Raw genomic sequence first — 21,501 nt, forward strand, 5'->3', positions numbered from 1 at the left:
AGAGCCCTTATTTCTTACTCTCCATCAAGAAGGCTGTGTTTTGTCATTCCTCCTTCCTCAGGATGTAGACCTGGACCTTTGTTTTCACAGAAGGTCCCTCTCTCCTAGAGCTGAGCTCTCTTTTCAGTCCTCTACAGGGGTAAATGCTGGATTAGGCTCAAGTAAAGCAGTTTTGTGATTCTGGATCTTTCTACTGTATTCAAAATCTTGCAACCTGGATTTCAGTGTTTTCCTATTTAAAGGAGAGAGGTATGTATTTAATCTGGAATGTCCCTTCCTAAACCTGATAAAGGCAGGCCCTCATTCCACAGGTACCCCCGGCTGAACATGGCCTGCCCTGGCTGCACAGAGGGGGAAGCCTGGCTGTGGTCCCCTTTCCCAGCTCCCCCGCCCCCTCAGGATAGCCCTTTGGGGGTTCACAAAACAAAGGCAGAGCTTTCCCCCAGCCCAATCTAACTCCAGCTCACTGCTCCAAGTATAAAAAAAAAGTCCAGGTTGGCAAATAAAGGGAAAATTGTAAAGAACAGTTTTGTGGGGAGGTTTCTTTAATAACAGGTACATACGATTTTCAAATTTCTTTTAGGGGGTATGCTGCAAAAACAGTTTGAAGACTATAGGTACAGAAAAAACAGTGATGTACAATGAAAAAAGCACAGATTTTAGAGTCAGATATATCTGGCTTCACGTTTTGGCTTTATCTCTTGGGCCAAGTTAATTGCCTCCTCTGAAACTAGGTTTCCTCATTATAAAAATGGAGGTAACAATACTTTCTCAGAGGACTGACAGAAGAATTAAATGATGAGATATGAAAACTGCTGGCACTAGTAAGTATTACTGCGATTCCCCTACAAGCCCAGAATAGTGGCTATGTCAGCCAGAGGTGCTGTTCTAAAAATTAATACTAGGGTTTTACTTCTAAATTACACATTTGTGAAGTTTCCTTCTGCAGAACAATTCATTTAATAAGGAAAAGAAAGTCTTAAGAGTTGACCAATGTTTGATAATGTTGTTGTTTAATCACCAAGTCACGTCCAACTCTTTTGTGACTCCATAGACTGTAGCCCGCCAGGCTCCTCTGTCCATGGAATTTTCCAGGCAAGAATACTGGAATGGGTTTCATTTCCTTTTCAAGGAGATATTCCCAATCCAGGGATCGAACCCACGTCTCCTGGACTGGCATGCAGATTCTTTACCACTGAGGCACCTGGGAAGTCCTGGTGATATAGCCATAATCAAATAAGCATGTTAGAACTGGGTATATGCTGATACTGAAGTGCATGAATCAGTGCTTTAGAGCTCAACGTGGAGTTTTCTCCTCTGTTTAGAAATTGTGGAACATCTTTCTACTCACAGTGCATGTCATTCTCCTTAGTGGAACCCCAGGTCGACCTCCTCCACTGTGGCTCCTCCCACGTGTGAACACAGCTGCCTGGTGGCTTGTCTGTCTCTTACTGGAGACTGTCAACTATTTGTGAGCAAGGAGCATGCCGGGTTCACTTTGTGTCTCCAGAACCCAGCCCAGTGCACAAACATAATATGCTCAGTGAATCATTTATTGAAGGAATGAATAGTTCTAATGCTTGTGGAATGTTCTTTACTGAATTGTAATTATGTTGTTCACATGATAGTTGGGTCTGAAAGGATATTAAATATAGTTCTGAGGGCACAGGGGTGTTGGATTTAGCAAGATGGTTTAGATATGTATGTGGTAACAATTTCACTAAAACTAAATTTCTAGGATTTTCACATATAGATTTTTAAAACATATTTTACTATGGAAAATGTCAAACATATTCAGAAAGTAGAGAGGATAGTATAATAAGCCCCTGCACACCTATCACCTAGTTTCAATGATTATCTCGTTCATCTATATTCATCTTCTCCCTCCCACCATCAGATTATTTTGAAGCAAATCTGATTTATCATCACTTCATCTGTAAAGATTTCAGTTATACATAGATTTTAAAATTTATCCCACTATTCAAATTTATTTTTATTTATATATGTGTATGTTGCTCAGTTGTGTTCAACTCTTTGTGACCCCATGGACTGTAGTCTTCCAGGCTCTTGTCCATAGAGTTTTTCAGGCAAGAATACTGGAATGGATTGCCATTTCCTTCTCTGGAGGATCTTCCTGACCCAGGGATTGAACCTGGGTCTCTTGTACCCCCTGCATTGGCAGGTGGATTCTTTACCACTAGCGCCAGCTTTACTTAGTACATCTTTATAGCTATGTTTTAAATCTGCAACTCTATTTCTGATTACAGTTTTCCTTCAGTAAATCTTTTATTAGGGTTTGTTTGTCCTTTTCCATTGACATGTATAATCCACTCCCAGCATTTAAGTGGAAATTGAACACCATGAGAAAGCTCGGCAGGTTCCTGGCAAGTATTATGAACCTGGAGTTCCAGGAAGGCTCAGGGCTCCTTCAAACTCAGACATCTGTGCAAGCAAATTAAGGGAACTGAATCTAAGGGAGAAACAGAGGATTCCGACTGTATTCCTTCCTACAAGGTAAAGGCCTTATGAGCCCATGGCTGTGCAAATGTGGTCATTTTGGTTGTGAGAATCCAGCATCTTGGATCATGACAATAGGTATCTTAGAGGAGGGGTTCTTTCTCCTGCATGTGACTCAGAATCACATGGGGAGTCTTTGAAGATACTGATTCTGGGGATTTAAAGAAGCCAGATCTCACAGGAGATTCAGATGTGCAGTGAGAGAGGAGCACCTGCGTCCTGCAAGAGACAAGTACCGAGACTGAGGGCTTTAAACGTGTGTGCACCCCAGCACCCTGATTTTGGTTTCTAATATTCTCTATTAAAAAGGAACCGGGGCCCCCTGAAGAAATGGCTGCTTCTACGATTAGGGCAGGAATTATATAAGATGAGCTGGGAGCATTGGGCAGTGCTAGAAAGTAAGGAACTGCTCAACACCAAAACCTCCATAATCACTGTGATATGCCAAGGGGACACAGGAGCCAACTGAAAGAGTTAAATGGCTAAAACTGGAACGGTTTGAGTAACACAAGCAAGTGGTTTTGGATAACCCAAAGTACAAAATAAATACTTTTTATTTATTTTATATATTTTGGGCTCCCTGGTGGCTCAGATGGTAAAGAATCTGCCTGCAATGCAGGAGACCTAGGTTCGATCCCCTGGAGACGGAAATGGCAACCTACTCTAGTATTCTTGCCTGGAGAATTCCATGGATAGAGAAGCCTGGTGGGCTACAGTCCATGGGGTCACAGAGAGTCAGACACAACTGAGGGACTAACACACACACATAAAATAAATATGCATGAGTCCATACTGATATGAATAAATAATTGAAAAAATAAATGGGAAAGAAGAAACAAATCTCTTAGGCAGAAGAATTCCAAATGACTTTGTACATATTCCACTCATATAAGTCCCCACTGCTTAAGTGTGGGTCAAACACACTGACTTCCAGAAGGAAAGTATAAAAAGGAGATGGGAGTGGGTGGGGGATGAGTAACTTTGATGTGGAGACACAAAAACTATAGTGATCAGTCATGTTCATAGTATGTACCCATGATATGATATCATGATGAAATGACACTACCTCTTTGTTCTTCCTCCCAAACCCATAGAACCTGGTATAATCATAAGAAAGACAACAAGTATGACCCAATAGAAGGACTGTACAAAATACCTGACCAGTACCCTGCAAAACTGTCAAGGCCATGAAAACAAAATCTGAAAGACTGGTACCACCACGAAGCAGAGAATGATGAAGCAATTAAATGTAATGTGACATTCTGGAACAGAAAAGATGACTAGGTAGAAACTAAGGAAATCAGAGAAAAAAAAAAAAAGCCTAGGGATTTCAGCTAATAATTGTATATCAATATTGGTTCATAATTGTAACAAATGTACCATACTAATGTAAGGTGTTAATAGTGAAAACTGGGTATGGAACATAAAGGACTTTTCTGTACTATCTTTGTGATTTTTCTGTAAATCTAAAGTTGTTCTAATAGAGTTTATTAAAACTTTTCAGCTTTGACCTCTGAGCCAAATGTTCTGCTGAATGAACTGTTTTAACAGGTTTTATTTTTTAGGATAGGGCTTCCCTGGTGGCTCCGCAGTAAAGAATCCACCTGCTAACACAGGAGATATGGGTTTGATCCCTTGGTCAGAAAGATACCCTAGAGAAGGAAATGGCAACCTGCTCTGGTGTTTGCCTGGGAAATCCCATGGACAGAGGAACCTGGCAGGCTATAGTACACAAGGTGCCAAAGAGTTGGACACAACTTAGCAACTAAATGACGACAACATTTTTAAGGTTTAGATTTACAGGAAACTGAGTAGGTAGTACAGAGTTCCCATATTATGACTGACCTCCAGTTTTCCTGATTCTCGACATCTTGCATTAGTGTAGTAGTTTGTTACAATTAATGAACCAATATTGGTATATTATTAACTGAAGTCCACAGTTTAAAATAAAGAGTTATTCTGTGTTGTACGATTCTATGAATTTTGACAAACGTATAATGTCATGTATGCACTATTACAGAATCATATAGAATAATCTCATTGCCCCCAAATTTCCTGTGCTTCACCTATTCATTCCTCCCTACTCCCTCTCAAGACCCTGGCAATCATTGATTTTCTTATTGTCTGTATAGTTTTGCCTTTTTCAAAATGTCACATTCTTGGAATCATACAGTAAGTAACTTTTTCAGATTGGCTTCTTTCACTCAATAATATGCATTTAAGTTTCCTCCATGTCCTTTTGCGGCATAATAGCTCATTTCTTTTATCCCTGAATAATACTGCACTATATGGATAAACCACAGTTTCTTTATCCATCCACTTAGTAAAGGACAACTTGGTTGTTTCCAATTTGGGGCAATTAGGAATAAAACTGCTATAAATACCCATGTGTAGATTTTTAAGTGAACGTAAGTTATAAACTCATGTTATTTAAAGGTATATTGTTATTTTTCAAATATTTGGGTATTTTGCAGGTATCTTCCTATTACTGATTATAGTTTAATTTCATTATGGTCTGAGACCATATTTTGTATAAATTCTATTCTTTAAAATTTGTCCAGATGTGTTTAATGGCCCAGAATGTGATCTCTCTCTTAGTAAATATTCCATGTGAGCTTGAGAAGAATGTATATTCTGTTTTTGGATGGACACATGAATTGACATGGATGTCCATTAGATTCACTTGGTTGATAGTGCTTTTCAATTACTATACATTCACTGATTTTCTGCCTATGGGATCTGTCAGTTACTGACAAAGGGGTGCTGAAGTCTCTAGCTATAATAATTATTACTTGCTCAGTTGTGTCTGACTCTTTGTTTCCCTATGGACTGCAGCCCACCAGACTCCTCTGTCCACGGGATTTCCCAGGCAAGAATACTGGAGTGGATTGCCATTCTCTTCTCCAGGGGATCTTCCCAACCCAGGGTCTTCCACATTGCAGACACCAGGGAAGCCCAACTATAATAATGGATATACTTAAATATAATTGTGGATTCATCTGTTTCTCCATGCAGTTGTTGGTTTTTGCCTCATGCATTTTTGACTCTCTGTTCATACACACTAAAGATGGTTTTTTATTAAGAACTGATCCAGTTATCATTATATAATGCCCCTCTTTATCATGATGTAAAGAATTGGTATTATTTCTTCCAATATTCAACAAAAGTCACCAGTGAAGCCATTTGACTTCTTCATGGGAAGAAGAAGAAAAAATTACTATTTCAATTTCTTGTTGAAGGCCTATTTATATTTCTATTTCTTCTTGAGTCAGTTTTGGTACTTTGTCTTTCTAGAAATTTATCCATTTAATCTAAGTGGTCTAACCTGTTGGCATGAAGTTGTTTATACTGCCTCTTAAAAATTCTTTTAATTGCTATACCTTTTTTCTTTCCTGATACTGGCAATTGGTATCTTCTCTCTTAATTTTTTGGTCAGCCCACCTAAAAGGCTATCAAGTTTGTTAATCTTCTCAAAGAACCAATTTGTGGTTTCATTGACTTATTGTTTTTCATTTCATTGACATCTTCTCTAATCTTAGTTCTTTCTTTCCTCCTGCTTGCTTTGGATTTACTTTGCTTTTCATAAGTTTCTTAAAGTGGAATTTTAGGTTATTAATTTGAGACCTTCTTTCCTCTTTTCTGATATAGGTGTTAATAGCTATAAATTCCTCTCAAAGAACTACTTAAGCTGCATTCCATACATTTTGATATTTTGCATTTCATTTTCACTCATTTAAAAATATTTTAGGGATGTCCCTGGCAGTATTTAAGACTTCACCTTCCAATGCAGGGGTTGCAGGTTCAATCCCTGGTTGGGGAGCTAAGATTCTACATGCTTCACAGCCAAAAACACCAAAACACAGACCAGAAGCAATATTGTAACAAATTCAATAAAGACTTACAAAACTTATTTTAAAAATTGATACATTAAAATGGTGAACTTAATGCTCTTTAAAATTTTTTTTTAATTTCTCTTTTGGTGGATTTCTTCTTTGACACATGGGTTTTTAGAGTACATTATTTAATTTCCAAATACTTTGGGGTTTTTCAAAATTTTTTTCTACTGGAGATCTTAATTCCATGTTTCAGAGAACACATCTGGTATGGTTTTAATCTTTTAAATTTATGGAGACTTCTTTTATGGCCCAGAATATATGGCATATTCAGTTGGAAGTATTTTTTTAATTTTTACTTTTTTATTAAACATTTTTTATTGCAGTATAATTCACATAAAACTCACTCTTTTAAAGTGTAAAATTCACTGCTTTTTAGTATATTCACAAGACTGTATAACCATCACCACTATCCAATTCTAGAACATTTGTATCCCCCCCCCCAATAAATCCATGCTCATTACTAGTTATTCTCTTTCCCCCTTCCCCAGGCTCTAGGCACCTACAAATCTACTTTCTGTCTCTATAGATTTGTCTTTTGGGTACATTTCATATAAACAAAACATACATGGCCTTTTGTGTCTGGCTTCTTGCGCTTAGCATAATGGCTTCAAGGTTCATCCACTCTGCAGCATATACTTCATTCCTTTTTAGATGGGATAATATTTCACTATGTGGATATATCACATTTTGTTTATCCAATCATTAGCTGATAGGCATTTATATTGTTTCTAATTTTTGATTACTATGAATACTGTTGCTATGAACATTTGTATACAAGTTGTGTGGTATACATTTTTAAGAAGTATATAATCTTTAGGCTAAGTATATAATCTTGAGCTAAATAACAGTACTCAGGAATCTGGATGCAGGAGTGTGTGTGTGTGTGTGTGTGTAGGGAATCTTATGTTTCTGTGTCTGTCTTTCTGTGTGTAGGACCTAGATGTTTACAAATAGTCTTTGGGTTTAAGAAGAGGCCAGAAGGGCTGAGTGGACTCTTAATATCTTAGCTTTACCACACATGCTTCAGCTCTCCCTGGCTAAGTGCCTCACCTTCTATTCTGAACCACAGAGTAAGTGAGCCCAGCAGGGTGGGAAATGAGCCATGACATTCATGCCCAGAGAAGCCAATGCACTTATGCACAAACAATGTATATTCCTATTATGCTTTTGGAATAAAAGGAAAAGTGATATGTATCATTTTATGACTCAAGAAACAGGCAACAGGAAAAACCCCACTCTTAAGTCAGGGGAAAAAAGTCATCCATCAATCAATGGAAGTGATGATACCCAAATATTACTTTGGTTAGAAAAATAATCCCACATGGACTCCCACTTTTCTCTCCTTTGGATCCTAAAACTTTCATCACTAGACTGTGGTGCATCTATAGAGAAGAGCATGTGGTGAGCTAGACAGCTGTTCACCAGTGTCCTCTGCTTTTCTTCCTAGTCATCCATCCAGTTTGGGTCTTCCTCTGAGACTACGATTTCCATAGCCTATCACTTGACCCTGGGATGGTTGTGAGAATTCTTCCACCCCCATCTTTATTCTAAAAAATGAAGCTGAATACTCTCTGTTACCAAATAAGGCAGATCTAGACTGTGGTTTTTTTGCAACTTTGTTATATCATTCTGGATAAAGGAAGCATGGTGAGTTGGAAATAAATGTAGGAAACCAAAGGGTAAAAAATATTCTCCAGGAAAATGGGAAATCTGATGCAGAGGCAGAGACAGAGACACAGTGCTTGACTAAAAGTTGGCCTGATCTGGCCCAATAACACCACATGTGACATATTCAGGTATACTGTTATAAGACAAGAGATTCTGTACCTGCTCGTTGAAATATCCTCAAAAGGGTAGAGGATCTCTCCATTGTTACAGATTTCACAGATGAACCCCTTCTGGCTACAAAGACTGCAGCTGTACACATGCGAGGTGGCAAATTTAATGACCTTGCCCAAGAATGGAGCCAGCTTTCCCTCTATTACCTGCAGAAAGAGAAACAGAACAGGGAAGAAAGCAAATTTATTGAGAACAAAAAGTCTTGTAGATGCAGGACTGGAATTCCTTTCCTTTACACAACAGGAAAACCTCTAATTATAATTTCTCAGCAACTCTGAGAAAGAAAAGACATAGTATTTTCGCTCCAAAAGAACTCTCTGGCTTAAACCACTGGGGGTTGAAAAATGAAGATGTTGAAAGTTCTCTTGTATTGCTCTTTTTCTGTAGTGTGCTGTAGCAGATAGAGGATCAACAAACGGGGAAGCCTACTTTCATAGACACAGTTATGGTGTAGTATACGAGGAGTGTGGCGGATTTCCCAAAACAGATTGAAAACATACAGGGTAACTACTGATGTAGAATTTTATGTTATGTTATATATTCAATAATATCTGTTTCCTAATGAGTTAATAGAATAGTTTTTTTTTTTCACCAGCTCACCTAAGAACATGTAACAAATGTGGAAAAATAGGTTTCTCTTGCTGCTGCTAAGTATCATAATAACAGACGTTGCAATTTGGCAGTCTGAGGACTATATTTAGCCTGAAGATGTTTTTTTTTTTAATCTCTTAGTGTTTCAAAAAATGAGCCAATTTAATAATTGGGGGGGGTTACATAAAAATTCAGATTTTTGGCTTCTTTTGAAAAATCATTAGATCTGGCAAAACTAGGCCTGGATTCCAACATGATGACGATCCCGGCTGTGAGTAGAGGCTGCTGGCTCCTGCTAAGACATGTGCTCTTCAACTGACACTTGACTCCACGAGGCCCCAGTGTCTTGTCTTGAGTCTGCCTACCTCTCACGGCCCCCTCCCCTCAAACATTCATGAGTTTGGAGCCGATGGTTCATCAGAGCCCCCCTCACTTAACTAATAATGCACAGGCTTCAAAGACTTTAGCAGTTCCTATATTAACAAGATAAAATCTGCCTTTATTTCTCTCTTACTGAGGCACGTGCATATACATGCTGATTTTGATATAAGAAAAAAATGAAGATTGAATTTAATTTGGAAATAGCTGGAAATGGATACTTTCAAATGAATCATAATTAAAATGAGAATTCTACATAAAAATAACATCTGAGAGCAGTAAATCATACTTAAAGAGATATTACAAGGTTGCTGCTGCTAAGCCACTTCAGTCGTGTCCGACTCTGCGCGACCCCATAGACAGCAGCCCACCAGGCTCCCCGTCCCTGGGATTCTCCAGGCAAGAACAATGGAGTGGGTTGCCATTTCCTTCAATGCACGAAAGTGAAAAGTGAAAGTGAAGTCGCTCAGTCGTGTCTGACTCTTAGCGACCCCATGGACTTCAGCCTACCAGGCTCCTCCATCCATGGGATTTTCCAGGCAAGAGTACTGGAGGGGGTGCCATCGCCTTCTCTGTTAAGGTAAACAAATAGTAGTGGCTGATAATACAAAAGTAAAAGACTATAAGGAATATAAAAATGTATTCTGCAATTTCTTTACACACTAACAATGAAATATCAGAAAGAGAATGTAAAAAACCACCCCTTTTAAAACCACATCAAAACAGTAAAATAAAATACTTACAAATAAACCCCACCAAGAAGGTGAAAGACTTACATACTGAGAACTACAAAACATTAATAAAGGAAATTGAAGATGATTCAAAGAAATAGAAAGATATCCCATGCTCTTGGATTGGAAGAATTAATATTGTTAAAATGGCTATACTACCCAAACTAATCTACAGATTTAATGTGATCCTTATCAAATTAACTGTGAAATTTTTCACAGAACCAGAACTGATAACCCTGAAATCTATTGGCCCTTCCCTGGTGGCTCAGACAGTAAAGAATCAGCCTGCAATGTGGGAGACCTGGGTTCAATCCCTAGGTTGGAAAGATTCCCTGGAAAAGGGAAGGGCTATCCACTCCAGCATTCTTATATTCTGAGAACAACAAAATATTAATAAAGGAAACTGAAGATGACTCAAAGAAATAGAAAGATATCCCATGCTCTTGGATTGGAAGAATTAATATTGTTAAAATGGCAATACTACCCAAAGTAATCTACAGATTTAATATGATCCCTATCAAATTACCCATGACATTTTTCAAAGAATCAGAACAGATAATACAAAAATATCTATACACAATGATAAAAAGCCCAGATTTCCCAAAGCAATCCTGAGGAAAAAGAACAAAGCAGGAAGCATAACTTTATCAGACTTTAGACAATACTACAAAGCTACAGTAATCAAAACAGTATGGTACTGGCACAAAAAGAGACATATGGATCAATGGAACAGAATAGAGAGCCCAGAAGTAAACCCACACACCTATGGTCAATAAATCTTGACAAAGAAGGCAAGAAAATAAAATAGGAAAAAGACAGCCCCTTTAGCAAGTAGTGCTGGGAAAGCTGAACACCTGCATGCAAATTAAATTTGAACACACCCTCACACCATATACAAAAATAAACTCAAAATGAGTTAGATACTTAAATATGACATAATACTCCTAGAAGAGAATAGAGGCAAAACATTCTCTGACATAAATTGTACCCGTGTTTTCTTAGGTTAGTCTCCCAAGGTAACAGATATAAAAGCAAAAATAAACAAATGGGACCTAATCAGACTTATAAGCTTTTGTACAGCAAACAAAACCATAAATAAAACAAAAAGATAACCCATAAACTGGAGAATACATTTGCAAATGATGTTACCAAGAAGAGCTTCAGTTCAGTTCAGTCGCTCATACCTGTCCAACTCTTTGCGACCCCATGGACCACAGCACACCAGGCCTCCTGGTCCTTTAACTCCCGGAGGTTACTCAAACTCATGTCCACTGAGTCAGTGGTGGCATCCAACCATTTCATCCTCTGTCATCCCCTTCTCCTCCTGCCCTCAATCTTTCCCAGTATCAGGGTCTTTTCAAATGAGTCAGTTCTTTGGATCAGGTGGCCAAAGTATTGGAGTTTCAGCTCCAACGTCAGTCCTTCCAATGAATACCCAGGGCTGATCTCCTTTAGGATGGACTGGTTGGATCTCCTTGCAGTCCAAGGGACTCTCAAGAGTCTTCTCCAGCACCACAGTTGAAAAGCATCAGTTCTTTGGTGCTCAGCTTTCTTTATAGTCCAACTCTCACATCCATACATAACCACTGGAAAAAACATAGCCTTGACTATACAGACCTTTGTTGGCAAAATAATGTCTCTGCTTTTTAATATGCTGTCTAGGTTGGTCATAACTTTCCTTCCAAGGAGTAAGCATCTTTTAATTTCATGGGTGCAATCACCATCTGCAGTGATTTTGGAGACCCCAAAATAAAGTCAGCCACTGTTTCCACTGCTTCCCTATTTGCCATGAAGTGATGGGACAGGATGCCATGATCTTAGTTTTCTGAATGTTGAGCTTTAAGCCAAGTTTTTCACTCTCCTCTTTCAACTTTCAAGAGGCCCTTTAGTTCTTCACTTTCTGCCATAAGAGTGGTGTCATCTGCTTATCTGAGGTTATCGATATTTCTCCCAGCAATCTTGATTCCAGCTTGTGCTTCTTCCAGCCCAGTGTTTCTCATGATGTACTCTGCATATAAGTTAAATAAGCAGAGTGACAATATACAGCCTTGACGTACTCCTTTTCCTGTTTGGAACCAGTCTGTTGTTCCATGTCCAGTTCCAGCTTTTGCTTCTTGACCTGTACACAGGTTTCTCAAGAGGTAGGTCAGGTGGTCTGGTATTCCCATGTCTTGAAGAATTTACCACAGTTTATTGTGATCCACACAGTCAAAGGCTTTGGCATAGTCAATAAAGCAGAAATAGATGTTTTTCTGGAACTCTCTTGCTTTTCTGATGATCAAGCGGATGTTGGCAATTTGATCTCTGGTTCCTCTGCCTTTTCTAAAACCAGCTTGAACATCTGGAAATTCAGGGTTCACATATTGCTGAAGCCTGGCTTGGAGAATTTTGAGCAGTTACTTTACTAGCATGTGAGATGAGTGCAATTGTGCAGTAGTTTGAGCACTCTTTGGCATTGCCCTTCTTTGGGATTGGAATGAAAGCCAACCTTTTCCAGTCCTGTGGCCACTGCTGAGTTTTCCAAATTTGCTGGCATACTGAGTGCAGCACTTTCACAGCATCATCCTTTAGGATTTGAAATAGCTCCACTGGAATTCCATCACCTCCACTAGCTCTGTTTGTAGTGATGCTTCCTAAGGCCCACTTGACTTCACATTCCAGGATGTCTGGCTCTAGGTGAGTGATCACACCATTGTGATTATCTGGGTCATGAAGCTCTTTTTTGTACAGTTCTTCCATACCATTTCTGTACTGTATAGAGCCCATCTTTGCATGAAATATTCCCTTGGTATCTCTAATTTTCTTGAAGAGATCTCTAGTCTTTCCCATTCTGTTGTTTTCCTCTATTTCTTTGCATTGATTGCTGAGGAAGGCTTTCTTATCTCTCCTTGCTATTCTTTGGAACTCTGCATTCAATGGGTATATCTTTCCTTTTCTGATTTGTGTTTCATTTCTCTTCTTTTCTGGAGAAGGCACTGGCGACCCACTCCAGTACTCTTGCCTGGAGAATCCCATGGACGGAGGAGCCTGGTAGGCTGCAGTCCATGGGCTTGCGAAGAGTCGGACATGACTGAGCGACTTCACTTTGACTTTCACTTCTCTTCTTTTCACAGCTATTTGTAAGGCCTCCTCAGACAGCCATTTTGCTTTTTTGCATTTTTCTTGGGGATGGTCTTGATCCCTGTCTCCTGTACAATGTCACGAACCTCTGGCCATAGTTCATTAGGCACTCTGTCTATCAGATCTAGTCCCTTAAATCTATATCTCACTTCCACTGTATAATCATAAAGGATTTGATATACGTCATATCTGAATGGTCTAGTGGTTTTCCCCACTTTCTTCAATTTAAGTCTGAATTTGGCAATAAGGAATTCATGATCTGAGTCATAGTCTCTTCCCAGTCTTGTTTTTGCTGACTGTATAGAGCTTCTCCATCTTTGGCTGCAAAGAATATAATTAATCTGATTTTGGTGTTGGCCATCTGGTGATGTCCATGTGTAGAGTCTTCTCTTGTGTTGTTGAAGAAGGTGTTTGCTATGACCAGTGCATTCTCTTGGCAAAACTCTATTAGCCTTTGCCCTGCTTCATTCTGTACTCCAAGGCCAAATTTGCCTGTTACTCCAAGTGTTTCTTGTACTGTTACCACAGTCAATTTTAGAACATTTCCTCCACTCTCCTCCAAATCCCCACACCCATTAGCAGTCACTAATCTTTTCTCCCTAACCCATCCCACAAGCAATCTCTACTTTCTGTCTTCATAATTTTACCTACTCTGGATATTTCATGTAAATAGAATAATATATATAATATGTGGTGTTCTATGACTGGCTTCTTTCACTTAGCATAATGTTTCAGGGTTGGTGTTGATTTTTAAAAAAAAATTATTTATTTATTTTTGGCTGCACTGAATCTTCATTGCTTTATGTGGGTTTTCTTTAGTTTCAGTGAGTGAGGGCTACTCTTCATTGCAGTATGTGGGCTTCTCACTGCAGTAGCTTCTCTTGTGGAGCATGGGCTCTAGACATGCAAGCTTCAGCAGCATGCAGGCTCAGTTCTTGCAGCTCGAAGGCCCTAGAGTGCAGGCCCAGTAGTTGTGGTGCACCCGTTCAGCTGCTTCACTGCATGCGGAATCTTCCTGGACCAGAGGTCAAACTTATGTCCCCCACATTGGCAGGCGGATCCTTATCCATTATGCCACCAGGGAAGTCCTGATTTAATAATGAAATAAGATTCTGGTTTTATTTATGGATGATAGCCTTTTTCCTTGAATCTATCCAGCATATATACTAATCAGGTTTATACATTACTTTGTGTGTTATCTCTTCCCTCAAACCTTTGGTTGAATTCTTATTTTACCATTAGTAAAAACTCTTCATTCATTCATTTCAGAAAATTGCATTGAATTTGCTGAATTCCATGCATAGTCGGCATTGAATATACTTGGCTATTGATAGAAGCATGAACTAGACAAAACTGGAGCTTATATTTTGCCTCGTGTACAAGTGTCTCCATAGGCTAATTCAAAACTGTCTATCCAAATTCATTTTCCATTCCCTTGGTATTTATGTTCTGTTGTGAGGGAACTCTTCCCTGTGTAGAATATGCTTGTTCTTGCTTCTGTGCCTTCGCCAATGTATTTCTTCTATCGGGAGTTTCACTTCTTCTCTTAACACTTACTTAAATGTCACCCAGGATTCATGGCTCAGATCTATTCTGGCTTGATCTGGACAGTCATCTTTGGCTACTTCACCTGCCATGGATCTCTCGTGCTTCATATAACTTATTTTTATAACCACACAATTTAATATGGAAATTGATGTTCTCCTGTATTTTTTGCTATCCTTTAACATTTGATTGTTTTGCTTTTCCAACTGTAGATTGAAAATGTAAAAGTGGAGGTACTAAATGGTGATTTTGCCCATAAAAGTAAAATGGTGATTTTACTTATAAAAATGGCAATTTTATGTAAAGCAACCTAAAAGAATGTAAATTGCTTAAAGGCAGACTGAATCTCACACTAGTCTTAAATACCCTCTCTCTGCCAGGCATCTAGGTTCTTGCTGAATGATTGAGGATGTTTTCCAGCCTTTTTCCTTTGCTGAAACAGTCATATCTTTGCGCTATTTTTGTGTCACAACATTTTGAATCATTCCGCTGTGTGATTTGGGGAGGAGAGTGAAGAACATGTGAACTTGGTGGCAACTCAGCTAATTAGAAACCCTTTTTGCTTCTTTACACTTAAGTAATCGGTCTTCCTATTTGTCAGGTGAGGTTCAGGGCCATGTTTCAAAGTGCTGAAGTTGCTGGAATTTTTCCCTTCAGAAAAGCGAGGTAATACTCTGTAAGTTTATTTTAGAATTGACAAACATTTCTTTAATATTACAGGGAAGAAAACTTTACACTGATTTCAAAGGGTAAAGGTAAATTTTAGGAGATTTAATCTTGTTTTGAATATAACAACTAGCAATACTTGGAAGCTATTCTTGCTTCTGGTCTAGAGGCTTCAGCACTAACAGAAGCAGGGTCCAGGTATCTGGAGCTCATATCTCACAGCGATATCTTTACTTGAGATACTTGCTTAAAAAGAAGTAAGATATCCTACCATCTCCTCCTGCCCTCAAGAATCGTGCTTTTCATTCCCACTTTCCTAGCCAACCTGGTGGGGTGTTGAGGTTAGGACCATATTCCACAAACATCAGGAAGATGGAAGCCTCAAAGAAGACCAAAGCTTGAGGAGCCTTTCTTTTTCACTTTTTCCCGGTCACAAGTTAATATAACTTTACATCCTTCCATCACAAGTCACGAGGCCATTCAGCTTTAGCATTTAGAAGACTGGTGGTTTGTAACCAGGCCCTCATTTGGATATGTTATAAGTGCTGGTGAAATAGACCTCTGAGATGAAGTTTAGTTATCCTAGGCTTAGTTATTTTCCCCAAGTGCCTGTTAAAGTGAAGAAAATCATGATAAAGTAATTAGCAGAAAACATAGGTAGCTCTTCATCCATCTCCTCAATCTCCCTCATCTTCTCCATACACCAAATTGTTCTATCTCCTTGAGAAAAAGGCATATGTCCAAAACACAGTGAAATAGTTTGCTTCTGTTTTCCATTAAACTTAATTTCTTGTATGAAAGAAAGTCCTAGTCTGATTAATCTGGAGGTACTGCATATATGATTATTCCAGGGGTATCACAGGGACTTCGTGTTCAAAGAACATACACTTCCATTTGTAACTTAAAATTATGTGTCTTTTTTATTGCACTGTACAATAAAGACAAATGCAATATCAAGCTGATACCTTCTTCAGGAGTTTTCTATTTTTGACTTTCACATTCTCTCTACAAATTATTTTCACTCTATCAACTCAGGTACTTCTAGAACTCAAGGAATAGTCAAATATCACTTTCCATGATCCCATAAACTGACAAATACACCAAATATGCTTACCCTTCTTGTGTGACAGTAGCCCACGAAAGCTGCTGGTTGAACTTCCAGCTCAAGGATACAAACATTTTCCCCCCTCTTCTATTCTGGTCAAGATGGTCAGCACTGGAATTTGAGGCCTATGGCTTTCTTGCAGACTAAGACAACAGACTTTATTTGATTTGCCTTCTTGCAGAGCAATCAAAAATCACAATTAAGTTAAAAAATAACCTAGTGCTGCCTTCTCCAAACCACAGTTTGAGAAACAGCTGCTCATTACTCATGTGTGGCACCAGGAAATTGCAGTGTCATGTTCAAGGTCTGCAGCCAATAGAGATCTGTGGGATTGGGAAAAGGGCACAAATGATTCTTTTATGTCCGTTACCTTCACTCCCTTGGCACCATCACAAAATTCAAAATCTACACTGGGAGAAAGACGGAGCACTGGGGGACTTAGACAAGAAACAAGAAAGAAAAATCTCCTTCTCATTGAATGTATGCATCAACGAATTCCTTCCCCCTGATTTGCAAGTTACCTTCCATTTCAATACTGGCATTCCTCCGCCATTGTGTAGCATCTAGATTCTGGACAACTGTTGGGAAGACTTTGATGGGGAGGGCTGCTGCACTTGACAAATGGCCCCTCCTCTGAAAGTCTAACCAAAAGACCCCATTCATGTTCAACAAAGCCACCTGCCACTCACTAGTAACAAGCAAGCTTGGTGAAATGGAAGAATCAAAATTGTCACACACTGTAAAATGATTTCAAATATAATTTCGTTTGCATTTGCTTGGCCAGAGGATTCTGAAAGACAGCACTCACTATTTTCTTTCTGAGTGACATTTCTTAGCGTTACCAGGTGGGGACAGTGATGGTTAGTGATCTAGGCCTGGTGAGTTCCTGAAGATTTAGGAAAAACAGTTTGTGGAGTCTGCTCAAGTTTGGAAAGCTAACACACGCAGGAATAATTCTGCATTCTCATTTGATTCTAAATTTTACTCCTTTTTTCTTAAAAAAATTGATATGTAATGTTATATTAGATTCAGGTATACATTATAATGATTTGGTATTTGTATATATTGCAAAATATCACCACAGTAAGTCTAGTTAACTTAATTTTATTCCTCTTAGTAATAAATCCTTAAAAACAGAAAATAAAAAGAGTACTACCATATTATTTTTCTTAAAAACAGAAAATAAAAGGCATAGGGGATTTTCCTATTTCAAAAAGTTTGTTAAAATCCCATTTCTCCATAATTAGCCTTAAAGCTCCTTATCATGGCTCAATGCTGGGATGTTTGCAGAAAAACAGGAAACTGTGTCTTCTCTAATTAGCTGCTCCACACCCTTCTTTATCCATTATGGGACTGTTCTAACAGGACGAAGGTTCTGGCTAATCAAATACTTCACTCATGGTGGATTATGATGTCAACATTGGGCTCTTATCTGATTCTCTTCCAAGGGTGACAATCTCTACTTAGATTCTGGAAACTATGTTATAATTTGGGTTGTCTGGGGTGACGTAATTGGGTCAATTTGTAAGTGGCCATCACCATTCCTATCAAGCAAATGCAAACGAAATCAAATTATACTTTGCATCCTGGTAGAAACTATCTCAGGGACTAAAAGAATTTCAACTTTCTCCAATGGCTGAATGGTAAAGCTGAACCCAAGAACATAAATTTCTTAATTCACAAAAACATATAGGATGGGGTCTACTTCAGTTTTTCCACATTATGGAAAGTGCCTCAATGGCTATAGGCTCATGAAGCCATAACCTCATGGAACATCAGTAGAAGCATTTGCAAAGAGTAAGTACAATTATGTGGCCCACATATTCTGAGCCCCAAAGCAGGCCATATGGTCTCATATAAATGCATGTGTACTATTTACGGGGAAAGTAGATTAAGATATTTTAAGTTGAGACAGTTCAGGAAATTCTTATGGTATGATCAGCAGAATCTTACTTCTCTATTGAGTTAATTAGCTATGTGTCTAATATAAATCTGATTTAGGTCACAACTATTCATTTTGGCCCAGTTATGTCATTATTACTCACTGAAAAGTATATAAGGAAAGGCTCTAAGTCAGCAGCCCCCCAAGCTTTTTGGCACCAGGGACTATTTCATAAATTTTTCCACAGACCAGAGATGGAGGTGAGATGGCATCACTGACTCAATGGACATGAGTATGATCAAACTCCGTGAGATAGTGAAGGCCAGGAAAGCCTGGCATGCTGCCATTTATGGGGTTGCAAAGAGTCCGACACGACTGAGCAACTGAACAACAGTGAGAGGTTGGGTAGGATGTGGTGGGAGGGGGATGGTTTGGGGATGATTCTCATAAGGAATGAGCAACCTAGAGCCTTCACATGTGTAGTTTACAACAGGGATCATGCTCCTATGAGAACCTAATGCTGCCACTGATGTGACAGGAGGCTGAGCAATGTGAGCAACGGGGAGCAGCTGTAAATAGAGATGAGCTGCTTGCCGCCGCTCACCTCTTGCTCTGTGGCCCAGTTCCTAACAGGCCATGACCAATACTGGTCTGTGGCCCAGGAACTGGGGACGCTTGCTTTAAATGGTTTCTTTAACTTGGCTAAAGGAGCCCAGAGAGGTGATGGGGAGCACCCTGGTAGCTCAGATGGTAAAGAATCTGCCTGCAATGCAGGAGATTGGGGTTCAATCCCCGGGTTAGCAAGATCTCCTGGAGAAGGGAATCACAACCCACTCCAGTATTCTTGGAGAATACTGCCTGGAGAATCCCATGGACAGAGGAGCCTGGCAGGCTATAGTCCACGGAGTTGCAAAGAATCGGACACAACTGAGCGACTAACATACACACACATACAAGGGAAAAACTAAGGCCCAGGGAGGTGATGGGGAGCTAAGATCACCTAGCTGGGTTATGTCAGGCCTTGGCACCTCCACTCCCGTCTCCTTAAGTATTCTTCACTGTTCTCAGAAGGGGCCCTAATGAGGGCATCTAGGGTCAGAGTGCAGCCTTGGGGTTTGGTTCAGCCTGAGAATCCTGAAGTCACTGGATACGCACGGAGCCATCATACAGAAATGGAGGATTTCTAAACCGACTCAGTCCCTGCGTGGAAATAAGACGCGCAGGCTAGATTGGTCCAGGCTTACTCCCACAGTTTTGATCTGAACTGGATCTGTCTTTGGCTTATGTAAGGATTTATTTTCTAACATATTTACTCCTTGTACAAAAATCTCTTAAGTAGTCACATCTTGTGTAAATTTCTAAACACGGAGTATCATTCTTATTATTGAGTGAAGGACTGAGAAATTCATGAATTAAAGTAACATGAACTTCAATAAAAAAATTAAAAAAGATAAAGTAACATGAAATTCTATGATGAAAATGGACTTATTAACTTAAACCCTAGGCTATTTACCAAGAGAAGTAACTTTATTAAAGGAAGAAGCAACTACGGCTGGAAAAAACCAAAGCAAACTAAATCAACTCCCTGAAAGCATGTATGTAAGAGAAAGTGAAGAAACAGTGCTTTTCAGAGGGACCTGTTGAGGACATCTTACCAACAACAAAAGACCCCATGTTTAAAGAAGTAGAGAAACAGAGGAGAAATTAAAGCAATGTTACCTGATGATGCGTGGGAATGACCCACCAAGGGTTAGGAGAGACATAAAAGGTAGAAAGCAAAGAATGAAAGGAGAAGTATGTAAAGAATGGAGTTAAAAAAAAAAAAAGTTTTTTTTTTTTAAAGGGAAAAGCAACTGAGACGCTCACAAAGAGAAAAAAGGATCGAAACTGATTTGAGATCTGAAATGGGAGCTAAACATCTTGACTTCTTTTCTCAGTTCTGTCCCCACTAAGCTGTCTGACCTTTTTAATAAGTCCCTTAATTTCTCCATGCCTCAGTTTCCTCACCTACAAAATAAAGTGATCATACTAAGTTATTCAAAACTAGATGATCAATAAGGATTTCTCTCAGCTTGAAGATCCTATGATTTTGTGACTAACAGACAGGGAAAACATCAAAAGAAGCTTGTTGAATACCCTCAGGAATGTAGAAAGGAAATGTCTGGGGAGATAGATAAAAGGTGAGTTTAACCAGACTAATTAGAAGATACCCAAGGAAATTTTCAAAAGAAGTAAAATAATGTCACCAGCTTTTTATTCCTGTGCTTTCTGAGCGCCATTCAAAGAGAGAGTTAATGCTTTTCAGGAATCATGCCCTCCCAGGTGTGCAACCAGATATCAGTTTTCCTGATGAAGTCTGCAAATCCTTTGCTTTCATCAATGCATTTAATTAGTTAATGTTTAGATAGCACTTAGGGATGAAAAGTACAATATAAGTGCCCAACATTATTATTACTTAACAGCTTTTATGAGACCATCAGTGCCTAAGATTAAATGAGAAACAAAAATGAGTTCCTGACTAGAAGGTTGTGATCTAATAAACTGCTGGGTCACTGATGTGAGGAAAAACAAACCCTGCACATAAGTGGAAATAGGTGTTCTTTATTAGCTTGCATGCCATTGTCTTTAAGAATGTGGGCAGTTTTTTATTCTTTGCCTCAAGGTGTCAATAAGTAGCAAACCACCAGTCAGTACTGATTATAACGTCACACATCCTGTTTTTCAAGATTATCTGCTGTGTTTGTGGTGCTTATGCTGTATATCTGTATACCCAGGATATGGATTCAAATACATATGGAAATTTAATATACAGTGAAAGTGAGGAGAAAGAAATTATTTAGTAAATGATGGTGGGGCAACTGTTTAGCCATCAGAGAAAAAAAACAAAGCTGAATCTCTAATTCACTTCATAAAAAAATGTAATTCCAGACAAATGGAAAATTTAAATATAATAATAAACCATAAAGGTATTTTTAAAATTATAAACATATTAGAGAAAAATATTAGATAAACACTTATGTGAGTAAATATTTTATAACCTTAGAAACCATAGAAAAGTGATAAATCTGAATATGTAATATTAGAAAATTAGTTACAATACAAAATACCATTTACAAAGTCACATGACAAAAAGTTGGGAAAAATATTTCCTACTTAGATAAAAAGAATACCAATTTCCTTAATATAATTTAATTATAGGTTAATGAAATAAAAAGGCAATTAACAAAAAGT

General features: G+C 38.7%; 1 protein-coding gene across 3 annotated transcripts in view; it reads right to left on the reverse strand.

Annotated features, from left to right (window-relative positions):
* PLEKHM3 (pleckstrin homology domain containing M3) overlaps positions 1-21,501 on the reverse strand; it is a 223,424-nt gene that overhangs the window by 30,247 nt on the left and 171,676 nt on the right. For 2 of the 3 annotated variants that reach the window (XM_019975994.2, XM_070770990.1), the window contains exon 7: positions 8,241-8,398. In XM_019975994.2, coding sequence (XP_019831553.1) covers positions 8,241-8,398 — 158 coding nt within the window. Of the gene's footprint in view, positions 1-8,240; positions 8,399-21,501 lie in introns of those variants that run through there. The other variant, XM_070771000.1, reaches the window with a different exon arrangement.

This window comes from Bos indicus, chromosome 2, assembly GCF_029378745.1.
Source record: "Bos indicus isolate NIAB-ARS_2022 breed Sahiwal x Tharparkar chromosome 2, NIAB-ARS_B.indTharparkar_mat_pri_1.0, whole genome shotgun sequence".
NCBI lineage: Eukaryota > Metazoa > Chordata > Mammalia > Artiodactyla > Bovidae > Bos > Bos indicus.